Source organism: Anomalospiza imberbis, chromosome 1, assembly GCF_031753505.1.
Source record: "Anomalospiza imberbis isolate Cuckoo-Finch-1a 21T00152 chromosome 1, ASM3175350v1, whole genome shotgun sequence".
Taxonomy (NCBI): domain Eukaryota; kingdom Metazoa; phylum Chordata; class Aves; order Passeriformes; family Viduidae; genus Anomalospiza; species Anomalospiza imberbis.
In genome coordinates, this window is record NC_089681.1 from 135,100,968 (window position 1) to 135,118,202 (window position 17,235).

At 36.3% G+C, this 17,235-nt stretch overlaps 1 protein-coding gene and 1 long non-coding RNA gene across 8 annotated transcripts in view; one reads left to right on the top strand and one right to left on the bottom strand.

The window, feature by feature from the left end:
* The window catches only part of PRTFDC1 (phosphoribosyl transferase domain containing 1), a 45,644-nt gene that overhangs the window by 21,100 nt on the left and 7,309 nt on the right, over positions 1–17,235 (bottom strand). For 4 of the 7 annotated variants that reach the window (XM_068171685.1, XM_068171663.1, XM_068171674.1 and 1 more), the window contains one exon: positions 15,246–15,424. In XM_068171685.1, coding sequence (XP_068027786.1) covers positions 15,246–15,424 — 179 coding nt within the window. Of the gene's footprint in view, positions 1–15,245; positions 15,430–17,235 lie in introns of all 7 variants that reach the window. The other 3 variants (XR_010993520.1, XM_068171654.1, XM_068171646.1) reach the window with 1 other exon arrangement.
* On the top strand, positions 3,263–10,759 carry LOC137461907 (uncharacterized). The gene is made up of 2 exons (XR_010993534.1): positions 3,263–3,945; positions 9,925–10,759. It is a non-coding gene; the product is annotated as an uncharacterized lncRNA (long non-coding RNA).

Genomic DNA, 17,235 nt, shown 5'->3' on the forward strand with positions numbered 1-17,235 from the left:
CTGTGCAGATGGAACCACACATGTCCATGCTCACAGCCCAGGTGGCAGAAGTTTGGGGACTTCCAAGCACCTTTGCAGATACCTAGCCACAAGAAATCTGGCAACCCCAGGAACTATTTCTGGTCCTCAAGGGAACGGACTGTATAAATTAATACAGCCTTCCAGAGTAACTGTAAAGCAAAGGTTGTCGAATTGCCCAGATGAGAATTTCTCCAAGTTTGCATTCTGCAGACCTACCAAAAGGCTCCCTGGCTTTCACTCAGACTCTACTCTCCACAAAACTCTCATACCACAGCTTTGTAAGAGGTCCTTAGCAGTCACTGCTTTAAAAGACAGTTTTTAGACCTGCCTTCACTTTTTCTGCACCGGATCTGGGAGCTTTAGATAAATTTCATGCTGCTCTGATCCGTTTCCCAGGAAACAGAGCTAGAGCAGCAATGAGGGTTACATCCCATTTTCTAATATAAGTTTCAATATTTCTTTTATTTTTGTAAAGAAAAACAGAAAAAAAAAAGTCCAAACAACAACAAAGCAAGTAACTGATTTCCTCAGAAGATCATTTTAAAACTAAGTAAAATGTGAAGATTGAGAAGATTTTAAGTTCAGGCTTAAAAGCATAAGTCTTTTGTTGTAAAGCAAGACAGGTCACTCTTCAAAAGTCAGGCATGTATTCAAGTCAAGACTATTATGAGACTATAAACAGCAGATTGTTTCTAATATCTACCACAGCATGTGTAACCAAGGCACTGACAAAATATTTTTTCATTTCCAAATGAGAAAGTGTAGAATTTCATTAGCAACCAGCACACAAGAATTACTGAAGAGGCAGTTTGCCCTTAAGCTGCTAGTTGAGAAAGAGAAAAAAGATAACAGTGAGGTGCAATGATTAATGAATTTATTTATTTTTCACCAAAAAAAAAAACCAAAAACAAAACAAAAAAAACCCTTTCTTTCTACAGTATTCACAGCAGCACTGTTTCCTTTGCATTTGGTATTTCTGGCTTCAGCTGAAAGGAAGATGCTGAAATAGCATCTTCATTGCTGGCAAGCAGCTAAGCAAACACAAAAGCCATTGAGAGCAGGGGGATCACAGCATCCCGTCAATCTCTGCATTCACACATAGGCTGTTGGGACACAACAGCACACATTTATGAAAATCCTGCTGTTCTGAGTGGAGAATGAGTGCTGGCAAAGGACAAGGCTGAGTATTCATGGTGCCTAAAAACCATATCATTTTCTATATGGTTTTGTTTTATATGCAGCTCAGAACACTCCAGACAAGGTATTTTCAGAAAAAATTAAAGAAATTCCTTGCATCACACTGGAGAGCAATTCTCTTGGTTAAAAAAAAAATCAGATAATTTATTTCATTGCCATTTATAACTATCTCAATTACTCACTTAACTCATGTTTTAAAATACATACCTGCCAAACAGCAAGGCTCAATACCATGGTGTGACATTACCCTGATCATAATGTTCCCATAGATAATTTGCACACTATGGTTGCCATGGGAACCTCTCAGTACATTTTTTTCCTGTGTTCTCAGTTTATAATCTCAAAATAACACTGCACTAAATGTTAAGTATAAAGTACAAGGAATGTCAGGAAAGAAATAAATCTGTTTCATTCAGTACCAATTAATGTCAATTCAAAACTGTTTGTTTAATTTTCATGGTCTCCATTCAGAGCTTCTTTCTTCCTTTGTCAGTAGTTCCAACTGATATAGTTGAGTCTCCGAGATTTCTTATAAATCCAGAAATATCAATTGAAACTTCATTTTCTGTCACCCAAAGTTCCTCAATACTTGTTTTCTAATATCCCTAAACCCCAACAACCCTTTTATTCTTTAAAAATTTGACACTAAATATATTGGCTTGGATAGAGACAGCTCCTAATCACACTATATTTTGGTTAATGTAGCACAAAATTTATTGCAGCTGTTTCTGACAAGACATGATGCATTGTGTCACATCCCCACACCTCATCCCAAGCTATATTTCTATTTTTTTCGGTGCTTAATAAATCTGCATTTTCCAGAATAAATCTCAATTACTTTGGTTTTAATTACTGGGTTGTGGTTTTTCACTTGTTCATCTTTGTTTAATAATTTCAGTTAATTCTAGGAATACTTGATTAATTAAAGAAAGAATGTTATTTCCACCACTATTTTTCATGGCATACAAGATAAAACTTTAGCTTTCTATGTAGACTAGAAGTATACATATTTAAATTCCATCTATACTAAGTCATGTGTTTTGAACTGGGTGGGGCACTGAATTATTACATCTCTTTTACATCTCTTGAGATCAACACTTGGACATAGTTCAAGTTACAAGTGAAATGAGTTGGGTGGTCTCAGGAAAATTCATTATAAACAGCATTGCTCATCTGAAAATTGCACCAAACTGTGAACATCTGTTACTCTTCTGAAGAAGCAGAATCTGGAATACATTAATACTGGACTCAGTAAAACAAAGATTCTTTAATCATGGCAACAAAAGCAGCTTTAACAGAACAGTGTAAATGCATAACTAAAATATGAAATATAGACACAAGGTCATTATCACACATTTAATTACTACAGTCTGCAGAGTTCATGTGGAATTTCTTTAAAAATGTGGTTACCTTTTTCTCCCAAAATTCATCAGGGAAATGCAAAACAAACAAGAATGTGACCATCAGGCCTGATCTGTGTTGGTTTTATCCCCTTGGGTGATACAGCAGATCCTCCAACCTGGGAATTCCCATTAGGACAGCTCTTTCACTTCACACCATCATTCCACCTCCTACAACTGGGTTTTCCAGGAAGGTTTTGACCAAAAAGAAGTCAATGACAGACCAATCAGTTGTCCCTTGGGTCCTAGTATGTAAATAAATTGCTTTGCAACCTGCCTCCTGAGAAATACTTCAAAATACGAAGAAGTTGGTGAGGAAGTGTCAGTATAGCATCTACAGGATCTGTTAACCTATTCTGGCTTATAGGTAAAGTCAAACTGATTTATAAAGTATAGGCTATGAAATATCCTCAGTGAATCAGCAGAAGCTGAGTGGTAATATATAAAATGCTGTACTTGGAAGCAACATCCACTTGCATCAATACAATTTTGCGTTTTTCTCTCAAGAACAACAGCTAAGAACAAAAGGGTGTAGAAAATGAGCTGTCAGTTTTCATGGCAGGCAGCTAGAAGGACTTTCCAGGCTTAAGTAGGAACATTTAGAGGGCAACTAGTAAGTACTTTTAATCTGGAGACTTGTACAAATGAGTGGGAATGATGTGGATCACTTCCCAGTAAAGACTGGAAGGTTTGCCTTCCTTTACCCAGAATCAAATGTATACCAAAGGCAACCTCTGGAGTACACCCACATTAGAAATAGTCAAGTGCCAGGTCACTGATATATTTTTAAGAGGTGCCTTGAATACCTTGTAAACAATCCAACAATGCTGAGCCAAGTGGGAATGGAATCCAGTAAACTGGCACACACCCACTGCCAGAACACCCCCTTTCCTGCAGGGACGTACAGGTACACGTGCACTGAAGCACTGACAGCTTTGAGCAGCTCTGAAAGCCTTAAAGCTGCCTTCCTGAGCTGACCACACACTGACTGTGCTGCACTGAGCCTGGCCTTACTGCTATTGCCAGGATAACAGATGATAGCAAATTTTAAACTGCTGTAGATGCGCACCTAGCAGAGTTCTAGTTATCACAGTTTAAGACATATTTTACTTCTGTAGGGGTAGATCTACAATGTAACTCATGTAAAGATTTACTTTTCTTCTATTTCTTCCTTGTTGTTATTCCTTAACTAAAAGCTCCACCATTCAGGTTTGGAACTGCTTCAAATTCAAGCTAGTCTATCCAGTTCCAGGGAAGGCCAGAGTTTTGCAATGAGGAAGTTGGCTTTGGACAGAGAAAGGCAAACAATAAACTTACTGACAGCAAGGTACTCCTTATCAGCTGACCTGTGGTAACACCTGGGTATATTTCCTCCCTACTGTAAAAGCAAGGCAGGTCATTCAGCTTAAACAAGACTCTGGGAAAGAGTAAGTTATTAAACTTAATAAATGGAATTGCTTGCAATCATCTGTTCAGACACTCAGCAATTTTTTGTGTTCCAGGGTTGCTGCATGCCTTCTCTGTATTTAATCCAAGGAAGGTAAGCTATCTTAAAAAAGGGCCAAACTGTCATAAATCAAAGCAGAACTCAGACCAGTTAACTTGGCTAATAAGGATTATAGACAATAAATTATTTCACTTTTTAATTTCTGATTTAGCAATTGAATTTTATATACTTGCTTAGCATTGGTTAAATGGGTTCTTTTGTTTAAGAATGAGTAAGATTGCAACACTACATATCACCATATGGCAGAAACAGCACCCGAACACTTAAAAAGATCAGCAAGAACTGAAATCAAGAACATATGATAACAAAGATTTTGACTTGTATGTATATCAGAAACACAATAAATCCTCAAAACTCAGGTTAGTTTTCACATACTGTAGTCTGAGATTTCCTTGTACTCTAGCTTATTTTTATTCTCTAAGATAATATTTCAAACATAGACATTACATCTGTGTATGTTCCAGGAAGATAAAAGGTATTAACAATTTCACAGAGCTCTTCAGTCATGTAAGGTAAGGTTCAGATCACATAATTTTTCTCCAGAGATGGGAAGCAAATAAATTTTAAAACTTACAGGTAAAAGAAAAATTTAGGAAGCATACCCTCCTGAACTGCCACAGTCCTACACAGGAACTCCATTTGGGCTGCCAGGAGGCATTGCTAAGGGCGTCTACTTTTGGTGATAATAATGTAATACCAGCCCACACACTTGGAATAGCAGACTTGGGATGCTTTTCCTCCTCAGCTCCATAAGCCAAGAGTGTAAGGAAAATTCTCCTCCTGCTATGGTAATGCGAAAATCATTAAGGTCATCAATCAGTTATGGCAAACTATACTGGCCTTGGGTAGGAAAATGTCCATTTGGATTCATGTCCACAATAACTGGAGTGTCTGTCTTTTGCCCAATTATTGTTTAGCATTAAATGCATGAGCATTACAGCAGTGGAACTAGGAAGTCATGTTTCCCAACCTCAACAGAGGATCTTAGCATCCCAGCTCGGACACTACTAAATCCACATGTATGATCTTACCCCATTTTTTAACTGTGTTGTGAATTAATGATCAAAAGAAAATGAACATTGTGAAAAAAAATATAGTGAGTTTGTAGCTCCATACTAAAAACCCTGTCTACCTGGGGACTCTGCAAGCACAAGAGAAAACAGCTTTCTCTAAAATAACCAGAAAGTGCTAACCTTCTGACCCTGACTATCATTAGTTCCTAGAATCTGGTGATAAAACAGAGATAGAAGAAGAATCTTGAACTTTGTCAAACAGCCAGAGGCTGAGAAAACAGATAAATAGGTGTAAGCAAATTCATAGAAGATGAGTGTGATAAAAACTTCAAATGCTTAGTCCCTTCCAGCAATCTGGAGCTTAGTTTATCATTGATTCTCAGAAATCAATAGACTCTTTTCCATACTACTGCGTTTATTCCCTTGGCTAATGACAACTTGGAAACTTTTAACAGCACCTATATTCTTTGTGAATTTTCTCGCACAGTTGTTTTATAGTATCCTATCTTTATTTAAATATTTAAACTTCTGTCTATCAAATGAAGAGGGAAAAGAATTTTATATCTGTCAAACGGATCAGCACTGCAATTACAGAGGAGTTCCTGTTATTGCCATATTCCTTTCAAGAAAGCCTTTGGTCTATGCCTCACAGACCCACTGGGATGTGACACTGCACAAACACTACACATGTTATAATCTGTTTTAAGAAACAGCATTTAAGATGCCAGTAAAAGGGAGTCATCAAATTCCTTGGGAAAAATTAGAACCCTCTGGCTTCTTTTAATTGATTTTGCCCCATTTCAGATCTTAATATGAAAAACTCACATATTAGATGGTACTACTAGCGTACAAGTAATGTGATATTTTTCCAATGCATAAACATGTCACAGTACTTTCAAACTCATCAGATCTTATTTTTACAACAGGATTAATGACCATAAAGTTCTGGACCTATCTTACACGTAAGATCCTATCTCCTACGTAAGATCCTATCTCCCACGTAAGATCCTATCTCCCTGTCACTGTAAAATCATGAAGCAGGATGACATATAATATTGCTGCAAATGCCATAACTTAATAGTAGCTTGGTACATTTTTGGCAGAATATGAACTAAACTAAACTTCAATATTTTAGGCTTTATAAGAAACCACTGCTATACAACAAATACTGTATCCAGGGGAATCTAATTCTTTGAAAAGATGAACAGTTGGATGCTTCTAATAAAGTCCCTTGAGGCTTTTAATCTGTTCTAAAAGTGGCCAGTTTCAAAAACATCTACAGTCTTATATGTTAAGATTTCAGGAACCTGGGTTGCTTAAAAATACCAGACGTAAGCTCACAAAAAAACCCACTAATAGAAAAAAAACCTCAAGAAAAGGAACTTCAGACCTTAAACTCCATTTATACATAGTAGCTGTACCCTATGCAATGTACTATAATCCAAGACATTTATTTCAAACATTACAGCTTGTAAGAAAAATGTGACCCTTGGGGACACAAATTTCTCAAAAAACATTAGAAAATACCTCTATTTGGAGTTCATATTAGATATGAAATCCAAAAGAGCACAGTCCCGACCCACAATATAGGAAAATGATTTTTTTTTAATTTAAAAAATAATTCCATAGCTAAAAATCATATATCAGGATAAAGGAAGGTAATACCTAAACTGGAAACTACAGATAAAAATGAAAAGTATTTTAAAAAGCATGTAGTTACTTGCTTTAATATGCTTCATAAACACTTTAAAACAATACTTTGGTATTTCTGAAAAGCTGTAGGACAGCTCAGTATCACTCTGCCTTCCGTGCCACATCTGCTCTAGTTCTGTCCCCATGGCAATCAGGCCACTTCCTACTCAGTTCTCCCTCGTCTGAGTTGTTTAGTTCCCCCAAATCTTTCATAGGTGAGTCACCAACACACTTACTCATACTTTAAAAAATCACTAAGATTTCAGATGGTGCTAACATATTCAAGTAGTGTGTAGGTGTGTTATCTGATGCATACAGTTACAAAGATCATCTTCTATAAGTAAGTTCTACATTAGAGATAAACAGGATAAACTGACTGTATGATAGACTTATTACGACCTTTCCTGAACTATGCCCACAAATTAACACCTACTTACATTAGAAGGAGCATCCCAAGCCCCTAAGCACAAAATAAAACTGTATAGTTCATTTTAAATAAAACACTTTCTTTGAGCAAGAAATGAATTAAAGCTCTCATATCTCACAACTCTGCCATCACATTAAATGGAAGCTGTAGATGCCATGTAGGTGAAAGGAGTGCATTTGCCTCCAGACCTAAGAAGTTTCAAGACCCTGACTTTTAAGTTCACATTTTATTCAATATAGTATGGCCTTCTTCAGTTTATCTTAGAACACTATGAAAATTAGGCTGGTACACTACAATAACTGGAGTTGAAACATCCACATTCCTTCTGATACTTTTGAGGAGCATCTCTCAGGTAAAGCAGTGGGTGAGTCTGAGGCTTGCACACGTGGTAGTGAGGGTCCCTTGACTATGGGCAGACTCTTTTTTCCAGCAAGAACTGTGCTGACTAAAGAATTTACTGCCCACAAGCTGTCCCCAGCTGCTTATAAGTCTCCCTCTGGCAGGGGCTACTGAGATGTATGTGTGCATCTGGGTTGCTAAAAACAAACCTTGAGCAAGCTCAAGTGGTCCAAATAGAAATTCTCTCATAAGTGGTGTTATCTGGGCTGAAACAAGTTAGGGAGTGCTCAGAAGCAGCTGAGCTGGCCAGTGTGACTGCCTGGAGGGCACTGCAGCCCCTGAGGAATGGAGACAGTCACTGTTCTAGCCAGTGCAGGTGCAATCAGAAAAGAGACCCACCTTCAGCGCCTGAGTTTTCACACCAAGCCACTGTACCTGCTGTACAGATTAATCCGGCAGGAGAATTTACTCTCAAAGAGCCTGAATTGTGCTGCTACTCTCCTAACACCGCCCACAATTTAATGAAAGAGACTGTCATTCTTCTCATTACATTTTTGTGAATTTCTTAAATCAGCTAGCTGCAAGAATAAGCCTTTGGGATGACTTCCACTACTAACACATTTACAGCTATTTCTCTGAAAAGTTTGTGACTCTGAGGCTGATATTTTGCAGTAAGACACTGCTGTATGTTGATGTGGGTTTTTTTGTTCCTTTCATGAAGAATATTCTATATTTAAACAAGTCTTAATACTTGAAAAAGGAACATTTGGACAGAGTTTGGAGAACTGCAAATTGTAGTATCTCCAAACACTCAATTCACAAAAAATATGATCTGTTTCCACTATTCATCACCTTCTTAACCATCTCAGGTCTTACTAAATTTCAGAAAATAACTGAAGCATAAGAGATACAGGGAGAGCACCAATGCCTGCTTAAGATTTGGGACTGTCTTTGGCTTGGAGAGACCTTTTACTTTAATTGTTTTGGCAGGTCTGAGCATCTCATGGAACTTTCACTCAAAAAGATACTACTACTTCAGGATGTAAGTGCTATTTTATCCATTCATAGACAAAGAAAGAGCACAGAGATGAAATCCCTTTGGCAATTCAAGGAGCAGATTTCCCAAATCTCTCATCATTAGCTTGCACAAAAGACATCTCTCTGACAATACAATCTACAATCAACTGAACATATTTCTCAGAACAGCAACAACCTTGACACTGGTCAAGGACTATGACACTATGGACTAAATTATGTCATATTTCTGTTGCCCATTAGCATTTTAAACTATATCATGCTGCTAAATTCTCTGTACAGTTGTTCACTGTCTGCAGTGGTGACTGCAAGACATACACCTGAAAAAAGTTAAGAGTATCTTTTAGTTTTGGAATGTCTAGTACACCCACAATCTCTCTCCAGATTAAATAAACCACAAATGACTAATTTTTAAATTAAATCACATTTTTGCCTATACTGAAGTTATTTATTTGCAGGTCAAATATATAATTCACAGATAATTTACAGTCCTGTGAAATTATGGTAGAACTTGGCTTTAAAGCTGACAGGAATTCATTCTATCAGGTAGGCTCCAATTTGTAATTCTCCCCTGGCTACTCAGCATCAATATAATGATGCAATCATCAGCTAAACTGTGTACATGAAGCAAAATAAAGGGAACTCACAACCTGCCCAAAAGAAAATTTGTAAGTACAAAAACTAATGTGAATTCTCTTTCATCTCAGCACGTACATTTTTCTCAGGAGATCATAAGTTGTGTTCTGCTGTGTGACACAGCAATGGAGATAAACAATCATTGTAACACTGGCGTAGAGTCTGGGTATAGACATGAATCACTAAATGCAAGCAAGACAGTTGTTGCTTCTGTGTTGTTAAATTAACAAAGGCATTTTGAGGCTACTTGCTTTTTCAGCGTAAGGATTTCAACACATTATTTTTAAATGCAAAGTTCATAGTGATCTTAAAAAATCCAAGTTACATACAGTAAAATTATACTGAATAAGAATAGGTTATCATTAAAAGTAGGACTTTATATTTTATACCACTCTGATTATAGTCTGATGCTTCATTCTGTTGAGTCATTTAGGAATTAAGTACACTCATTTGATGTATGAGAAGGAAACCTGCATGGCAGAAAAAGAAATTATTTTACTCCATTTACCAAGCTTTCAACTCACTCATTATAAAATCCCTCTGTCTCCTTACTCCTACAGTAGAGAGATTTAGCAAAACTATTTACTGAGAGGTCTTCACATAGCAAAAACATTCAGATTTCTATTAAACAATGCTTGTTTTGTTGCTTGTTTTCAGATTCTTGCAGCACTAACAGTCCTGTTTTTGCCAAGACTAATAACCAACAGTTGTAAATATGTTTCAAACAACTGAAGGCTGAAGAGGAAACAGATCATATCAATGGATTTGTTTGTGAACAGAATTCAATGTAACCATTGTGCATGGATTACAATTCAGCAGTCACATTTTTACATTTTTTTATTAGTTATGGTCTGGAAACCATAAATAATGTACTCATTTGAAAGAATTGCATGAATTGACCAAATCTACATAATCCTCTGGAAGTTTCCTCTGAAGTTCATTCATATTTGGAGCATCAAACACATCTCTGGGCAACGTGTTCCAGTGCCTCACCAACTTCATAATAAAAAAAATTTCTCCCTTCTATCTAGTCTAAACCTACCCTCTTTCAATTTAAAGGCATTTCCCCTTGTCCTATAATTCCATGGCCTTGTAAATGTCTCTCTTCACCTTTCTTGTAAGCCCCTTCCAGATACTGGCCATCTGCTCTAAGGTCTGCCCAAAGCCTTCTTTTCTCCAGGCTGAACAACTCAACTGAATCAGTCAGTCTTCCTAGGAGAGGTGCTCCAGACCTGTGGGCATGTATGTAGCCTCCTCCAGACCCCCTCCAACAGATCCTTGTCTTTGCTGTACAGAGGACTCCAGAGCTGGATGCAGTGCTCCAGGTGGGGTCCCAAAGTTATTCAAAATAACAGAATTTGTTATAACAATGTCATGTCAAAATAACAGAAATGGCTGCTCTTCTGCCACTTTAGTCCACACATATAACCAAACAAATCACAAAAGACTTAAGGAAACGTAGCAATCTCATTCCTCGTTTACCTCTCCATGGTTTTCAGTGAAAAAAGGTTATGCCACCAAGATTCGCTTGTCCTTCCCCAAGATGTGAGCTTTACTATCATATCTACTCTATAAAATATAGTAATTAAGAGAATTAGATAGATATCTATGGATAACCATATGGGAATAATAAACATTTTACAATATCAGGTAGCAAAGCAATGTAGAAAGCACACTGGTCTCCTAATAAAAGTGTGTGGTGTTCTTTTCTCTTCCATCAGTCCCCACCACCAGTTTCAACAATGCCTCTTACCATGATTCCTTCTCTTTTTAGCTTTCATCATTGATCCACTAAAGAAGTCTTAATTCATATGCATTTACCTTCTATTGAGAGGCTGCTGAGAACTTCTCAAGAAAGTCTGCATACTTCCTCTACTATTTCTAATTTTTTAAAATTCCATTTAAAAATTGAGGTTTCACTTAAAGGTCACATTTGGCATATCCATGGAACAGGATTAGGTGATACTGTTGCATCTCTTAGTTGTGGATCAGACTCACTAAGCCATAACATCCTCTTCTCTCTGAAGCTGTAATTCAACCTTTACCTTTTCAGCTTGTCCTAAATTGTCTCTTCCACACTTAACAAAGAGAAGCTCTAATTATTGTTTATGAACAGTCTACACTTCAGCTACATTTATTATAGTGTATGTTTTTACTAAAACATATCCTATTCCACCCGTCTCTTCATGACATCCACATCCTTCTGGTTTTTTTTTTTTTGTTCATTCTCTCTTTTGGTTCATCCTCAAACATTCTTTCTTGTTTAGTCCTATCATTTAATTCAAAACACCCTAGTAAAACATTTTCCTATTGTCTCTGTTTTACTTCCCTCTGGATTCTTCCTAATCAGCTCTTCAATCTCCTGAAGTTATCAATATCACAAATGTATTACAGAATTTCTGGATCCACCATCTCTCCTGCTAGGGGTCACATTCTCCTTAGATGACATTCCCCAATTCAACTTCTTCCACCATTACTTTTCATCTTTCACTTCAACATACCATGCTTCTGAAAATAATTTTGAATTCTCCTTTCAATCTGAAACCCTCATCCATTTTCAACTTCAGAACTCCGATTCCCTGTGGAGGAACAATGACTCAGGAAAAAAATCAGCATGATAAAAATTAATTATAGTAAATTTTCATCTAGTTTTAAATTCAAAAATCTCTGTAGTCAATCCCACTGTTCCTGACTTATATTAAAATCCAATATCTTAGAACCTACTATCTAAAAAGCTGCTAAATTCTATCAGTTCTCATGTCAGTGTTTCCAGAATACAGTGTTTTCCCCTAAAACTTGGCATGCATCTTTCTATATATTCATCATATTTCCCATGAGGACTATTGTAGTGCTTCTTGCTCTACCCACTATACTTCTTGCCTTGCTACTCTTGAGTTCATTCAAAGAAGTGTATATTTTCTCTCCTCCGCCTCTTGAAACTCAAAGCTGCTGCTTTTCATTCAGATTTCTCTCTGGAAAATTGATTTGATTTTCCTCTCCATCTACTCCCTAATTTTATCCTTAACTCTACATGATGCTTCCTATCTGTTTACTCCTGAAATCATATTTTCTAACTGTCATCTTGGTGCTTTCTTTTAACCTGTCCGTTGTAAAATACAGGAAAGTTTCTCACAAAAATGTAAAAATATTAAGGCACATATAACAATATTTTGCAAACCAGACAAAACCATAATGATTATGTCAGTACAAGTAGCAACTCATTATCCAGAGTATCTAAATGTACTACACTTTGTTTTTTTTAATCAATTCATTTGCAGAAAGAAACCTTACAAAGAAGATTCATGCCCAGTTTTCAGCTACTTAATATGAAAGCAAATCCTAACGTACTAATTAAGTATAAATTCTGAAGTCTAAATTCTGTAATATCATGACAGGTTTGAAAAACAAAGAGCCATATAAAACTGATCATATTTGCAATCTCCTTTTCCTGTAATCATGTCTGTATGCCAAACTGCAAAGTACAGCATTTTTTACTGATACTTGGTAGTTAAGGGGTACTTTCGCTGTGGGTCACAATTGCAGCCCATTTTTGCTACCCTGTTAAACCAAGAAATCCCACTGTGAATTACAGACCCTAAAAATCAACTAACCTTTCAATATTGAAGCTGGAATGAGACAATACAAAAATCCCATGAGTTTGAGCTGAAATTAGTTTCTGGATTTAAACAGCTGGAGGGGGGAAGGGAGACATGTCTGAAAGAAGCATATTGAGAGCAGCAGGACTTCCTTCAGGAGAGAAAGAGAGAACAATTAGTAAAAGGAAGCAGGATAAATAATGTGAGAAGAACGGTGTCTGTAAAATGAAAAAGGTATAAAAAGAGAGGGCAGTGATAAGTCTTACTAGAAAGTGGAACAGAAAACAAAGAGGAAAACAAAGGAGTGGAACTGGTGATGCTCCAAGATTTTAAGTAGAGTCTTATCTCTAAAGCTGTAATTGTTGCCTCTGATTAAAGTGTAAAACACTGAGAAAGACATGTTATTACAGAATAAACTAACATGGAGATTTGGGAGTTTCATATAAGGCCAGGAATAAAGAGTCTCTCAGACTAGGTATAGCGAGTTCCTCAAGTGATCTGAGCCCAGCTATACTGAGAAAGGGACATTCTCCAAAACCTGCAATTGCACAGGACACAACAATAACTTAAGATGCAAAGGTGCTTTAGTCAGCATTATGTTTATGCATAGCTCATGGACTGCATCTACCAATATTAATGTAATTTCAAATTTCTACTGCAGTGTCATTCAGCTTCTCAAGACCAGACAGGTATCAAGCACTGATCCAAGCACTAAATCAAGGACAGCTTCAGCCTCTAAACACATGACACCTGTTAGGAAGTACATACAAGAAAAAAAGAATACATTTTCAAAAATTCAGATGCAGGCATTTTTCTTGGGAAGGTGCTACCTTTCTGATACAGCATGAGGCTAGGACCCAAAATATGCACAGTCACTAAATGCTAAGATTATCTAGGACTTAGTATTGGTAATTGCACCCTTGCATAAAAAAATTCTTAGTGCTGTTTCAGCTTGATATAACATGCTTTTATATTATTTCCCAAGCTAAAGAGGTGAAAATTTACACACTTTTGCAGTACACATCTCCTGCTACTCATTGGTTAAGGGTTAGTATGGCTAATAAGATTTGACCCCAAGGAAAGAAATTTTAGAAGTACAATATCTTCATACTGGATAAGAGATAACTCTGTAGGAAAAACACGTGCATTACCTACATGCCAGATGCAAAATAAAACCCAATTTAAGTAATTCCTCTATTTCCTCAGCAGTGTTACTGAAGTGCTAATATAATCATGCAAAAAAAATTTTAGCAAAATTTCCATGTGCCATTATGTGAGACATTATATAACATTATAATTTATTAATTATTTCTGTAATACTGCTGAACACATAGAAAATATATAATATTAGTATTTCATGTGTGCTTCATGGAAATAATTCTTGAAACAGAAGTCCTAGGACCAAATCCTAACCAAATGGCTATAAAAGCTTCTCATTCACCTTTTTTCCCACACTGAAAAAAAAGTCAGACCAGATCTGTGAAAGTTAGAAAAAGTTTATAGTCACTGGGGTCAGAAGAAAATGCCAGCCAACAAACTGTAGAAGGGCTGTAGAGTTAATGTGGGAACTACTGGACATAGCAAGTTGCATTTCTGCAAGACACCTTATTATCACTCTATTTATTTAGTGTACTTCCTCAGACACTTCTACAACAACTTACTTATAGAAATGCTCCCTCACTGTGAAACATGCACTGCAGGATAGGATACAAATTTATAACTTCTACAATAAGAAATTGTAGTTAGAGATTCTAAAAAATGCTGGCCATCTCAGTATCATATCCTCAATGACACAGATGAATTATTATTGCATAATTTCCTTTGAAGGTAAGAGGAGGGCTTGATGATTACTTCAACACTGAATTTGATTGAATGGATTGTTTCATTTTCTTGTAGAACACTATCATCATCTGGTGGTATATTTTGCTACTATGTAAACTGCATGCTATGAAGATGAAAGCGTTTCATTTACTTAGCATTAAACATTTAGAAGAAAACACAGATTCTACCACCTTGCAGTTATGCCAAACTATGTGGGGGTGGAAAATGCAGTAACATGAAATTAACTTGACAGAACTGCTGAGGATTTTGAGAACAAACAAATGCCGACATTTTACATGAATGAAATTTGAATACTTCTCTGTCCAGAAGTAAAAGACAGACTAAATAAAACAATAGAGGTCAAGATTGCTTCATATCCTTATTCATACTATCTACAAAGTATAAGGGATATGAGTTTTTAAGAAAACCTCACAGGTTTTTAAAACAAAAATACTTTTCATGTAGTTTTTCTTATAATTGCAGGTGGAGATCTCACATACAAAAGTCAATTATTTATTATGACATTCAACCAGAATCTACATAAATCAGTTGTTGACTTACATGGTAACTTTTCAGTCTAACAAAATCGACTTTCATGGAGATGAACCTTTCTGAATTTCTGCTGAGATTTTTAATGTGCTCCACAAGATCAGCACAGAACTTGTAGCCACCTTTGAGGACACAGAGAACCACAATATCATTGTCTCCAATGTCTTGCATAATATCTTTCGCCAGTCGTTCTGTCCTGCGCAAAAAAAAAAATTAGAGATAAAATAACTTTAGATGCAGATGCTCTAAGTTCATGTTACGCTTTACAAACACTATGGTGAGTATAAAGCTTGACTGGCATTGCTTAAGTAGCCTGACTTCACAGAATCACAGAGTGATTTAGGTTGGAAAAGACCTTCAAGATCATTGAGCCCACCCTTTGACTGATCACCACAATGTCAGCTAGACCATAACAGTAAGTGCCATGTCCAGTCTTTTCTTGAACACCTTCAGGAATGGTGACTCTACCACCTTCCAGGACAGTCCATTCCAGTGCTTGATAGGGTTTGGATCCAGCTCACAGATGGCAGATACAGAGTGATGGATGCAAGATGCACAGCACTTAAATCTAGTTAACCTTAAATGCATAAATTCCTCAGCTATACAAATAGGACCTACACATCTCAGCATATTTTGGGCTCATAAATATGTCAGAGACTCAAGAGAAAAGAATGTGGACTAGCCTTCCATTTTACCTCACAGGAATTATCAGTATAAAATATACCTGTACAAACCCCTAACTTGTTATGTTAGTTACTGCACAAGAACAACAAGTGAAGTGAAAGATTGGGAAGAATATTTGAAACTTTCATGCTGTTTGGCTTTGGAAGATGCTACCCCTACAATTTTAATAAAAATATACACAAAAACTAGAATGAAATAGAGCATCAGTGAAAAGCTTATAGAGTGTATATTATCACTATTCTGTACAGGCCACTGCTTTATACAGCAGAAATGAAGAGTGCAAAGAGCTTCAGTGACTTGTTCAAGGTCACACACAGGCAAATAATCGAGCGAATGCCCCAGTGAACCCGGAATTGTGGGGTTCCCAACCAAACCTATCCTCTCTGACAATTCTGCAAGGCAAACACAATATGGCAGATGATTGGAAACAAAAGGTACACGTTTCTGCCATGCAATGCTACATACATTTTCAAGATAAAAATAACAAATATTAATGATAAATGTAAATAATAAATATTAACTTTAAATATACAATTTCTAGACCTCCAATAGGGTACTGGGTCATTTCTAGATGTAATGAAGTGTCAACAGAAAACTTCACAATGCCGTTTGATGTTTTGAGGAAAAACAGCTCAGTGCATTATATTCTGTAAACACTTCCACTGGAAAATTCTTTGATAGCTCTCTGAATTAGATTAGTAGTATCAATGAGAGTGGATTTGTTGACAGGATACAATTTATTAAATAATCCTATAATTTATCCCACATATATTTTATTATTACATTTTTCAGGTTTAGTTGTTTTTTTCTTTCTCTATCCACTGTAATACAGAAATCAATTTGCCCCTACCTAAGTACATTGATTGAACTTTAGTGAAATCTGTGCATGGAGTAGAGAAGAATAAGCTCTAGACTGAAGATAATATATTAAGTATGAGAAACAGCTCATGCTTAATATCATTTCCACATATTTTATTTTTAATACTGTGGCAAATTCCATATAGCAATAATTAGTATATTTTTAGATGAGAAATATAAGATATTAGAAAAATTAGATTATCTCATTTGATCTGAAATGTATAATTCCTTTTAGTGTTGTAAAAATGAGAATCACTTACTTTACTGAAGATTAATAAAATAGTCTTTTATCATTTTTTTTTCAAGTCTGAGATTAGGGAAAACCTCTCATTAAGAAACATTTCTTTGATGAATTTTCATTGTTTATATTGTTCCTCAGACTGTTTGCAGCTGAAATTTCCAGGAATTCCAAAGGCCACTTTGTATGACAAAAGTGTAGGAACTCCAGGACAGACAAAAA